Raw genomic sequence first — 2,148 nt, 5'->3', positions numbered from 1 at the left:
GTTGGCGGTTGCCTCTGCCAGGTCCCTGCAGCTGCTGGTGTGGCTCACAGGCAGCCCCACGTTCAGCCAGCCAGGGGCCTGTGCATGCCACAGCTCAAGACTTTGCTGCTGCCAGATCTTTTGCCTCACTGCTGCCAGCACCCAGAATGCTGGCAGTCACACTCCTGAGCCAACCGTGGCTGTCGAGGACCAGCTTCCCACCCAGCTCCTCCCCAAAGGGCTGGTTGTCCAGCAGCTTCAGGTGTTCCGTGCACCAAGCCCTGCTGCTCTCTCTGGCTTTGGCACCTGAGCGTGTTCAGGCAGAGCTGTCCCTGACCGCAAAGTGCTGCTGGAGCTGCCACCGCCTCTTCCCCGGGCATGGGCAAGGAGGGAGGGAGCTGCAGCCACAGGAAAAATGCTGGGGGGGGTGTGCAAAGCCCCTCCAACCTAGGAGTTCCGGGGGGGGCACCCCTGGATGGGGCTCAGGAGTGTCAAGAAAAGGGGTCTGCACCTGGGGGGGGGGTGGTGTGAAAGGGGGAAAACCAGCTGCAGCAGGCCTGTGGGTGCAGTGCTGTGGTGGGCTCGGCAGGGATGTGCAACCACCCAGGACCTGTTCACCCTTGTCTCGACTTCAAGGGCAGCCCCAAACACCACGCTACAGGCATAACTGGCACCCACAACTGGGAGCTTAGAGGTGAAGCTCTGCCTGCACCCACATCACGCTACCCCCCAGGCTGGGCACTTCCTACCCTGGGAGTCCTGAGGCAGCTGCAGGCATCCCCGTCGCCACGTACCCTGCCCATACACAGATACACGGACCACAGGCTCCAGTAGCTCTCATGAGTGCTCTTAATTAAGGTGGAAGGTTCCCAGGCAGCTCTCAGCAATGTCCCCAGCCCCCTGCTTGTTCCCAGAGCCACCCGCAGCTCTCAACCATCACAGTTCTGTCTCCACGGCCTTCTCAGGCCATCTTCTTCACAACATGGATGAAGTAGCAGGGGACGTGGGCCTGTCCTGGCGTGTAGGGCTGGAAGTCACCCAGGACGCTGTGCTGGCACTTCCCCTGGAAGGCACCTTTCAGCAGGGCTGTGAACGCCTCCAGCCGGTGTGGGTAGTACGAGAGCCGAAACTTGCTGCAAGGAGGCAACGGTGGTGAGGCGGGGGGGGCAGCAGGGCGTGGTGCCAGCCATCCCCAGACTGAGAGTCACCCCGTGTGGGACCTCTCACCTCAGCTCCGGGGCTGCCCCCGCCTCAGTGGGGGGGACTTGCACTGTGTAGTCCAGGGTCACCATGTGTGCCTTGTTGTTCACCAGCAGCACTGAGGTGGTGATGTCCTTGGTTAAGTCGCTCTGGGAACCGCAGGAAGTTGTCTGTGTCCTGCAGGGACTCAGTGGCCCCCAGCCTGGGGCACAGCTCTGCTCCCTGCCCTGCCTGGCCCCCGTGAGGCCAGGGGGCTGGTGCTGGGGCAGAGGGGAGTGGGAGAGGGCAGGGTCTGCCAGTGACCCACCTTGTAGTAGATGTTCTTGCCTGGTGGTGCACAGCCTGTGGCCAGGATGTGATCGTAGTTGCGGTGGTCGATGACCAGGACACCCCCTGGCCGCACCATGCTGGCAATGTTCCTCAGGGCCAGCTTGTGGTCGCTCTGGTCCCCTAGGGATCCAGGCACTAGGGATCTGATCCCCTAGGGATCCCCCCATGGCACAGCCCAAGAGGCCTCATCTTGCCCATATGCACACAAACAGCTTGCCCCCCTTCCCCCTCCGCCCCACCACTCCCCCTTCGTCTAAGCTTTGAAAACCCACAGCTCCACCCATGGTATCAGCTTAGGCATGTTCTCAGCCTCACTGGGGCAGGGCATGCCACACGGGAAGCCCACTGCCCCACCTGTGGCACAAGTCTGGGGGGGTGTGTCTAGCCTTACTAGAGCTGGACACAGATGCACACAGCTCCACCCCCACGGGACCCAAAGGCCCCGCTCATCCCATGAACTGGGCATGTTTTCAGCCTCCTGGGAGACACTCCATGACACAGCAAGTCCACCGTGCACAATTCACTGCCCCACTTCGGGAATGAGTTTAGGGCACATTCTTGGCCTGCTGGGAGATGCTGTGCACACATGCATACGTACCACTCCCCCCCCCGGTCCCGCCACCGCCAGCACCTCACCTC

At 62.2% G+C, this 2,148-nt stretch overlaps 1 protein-coding gene across 1 annotated transcript in view; it reads right to left on the bottom strand.

Annotated features, from left to right (window-relative positions):
• Positions 1-806: 806 nt before the first annotated feature.
• Positions 807-2,148, bottom strand: part of GNMT (glycine N-methyltransferase) — a 4,416-nt gene continuing 3,074 nt past the window's right edge. The window contains exons 2-4 of the mRNA XM_010005016.1: positions 1,487-1,629; positions 1,207-1,328; positions 807-1,112 (exon numbers count right to left, since the gene is read on the bottom strand). Coding sequence (XP_010003318.1) covers positions 941-1,112; positions 1,207-1,328; positions 1,487-1,629 — 437 coding nt within the window. The 3' untranslated portion in view covers positions 807-940. The remainder of the gene's footprint in view (positions 1,113-1,206; positions 1,329-1,486; positions 1,630-2,148) is intronic.

The sequence above is a fragment of the Chaetura pelagica genome, unplaced genomic scaffold (assembly GCF_000747805.2).
Source record: "Chaetura pelagica isolate M959 unplaced genomic scaffold, ChaPel_1.0 scaffold8, whole genome shotgun sequence".
NCBI classification, from domain to species: Eukaryota; Metazoa; Chordata; class Aves; order Apodiformes; family Apodidae; genus Chaetura; species Chaetura pelagica.
The sequence above is the reverse complement of the archived record's forward strand: the minus strand, read 5'-3'. Positions and strand labels throughout refer to the sequence as shown.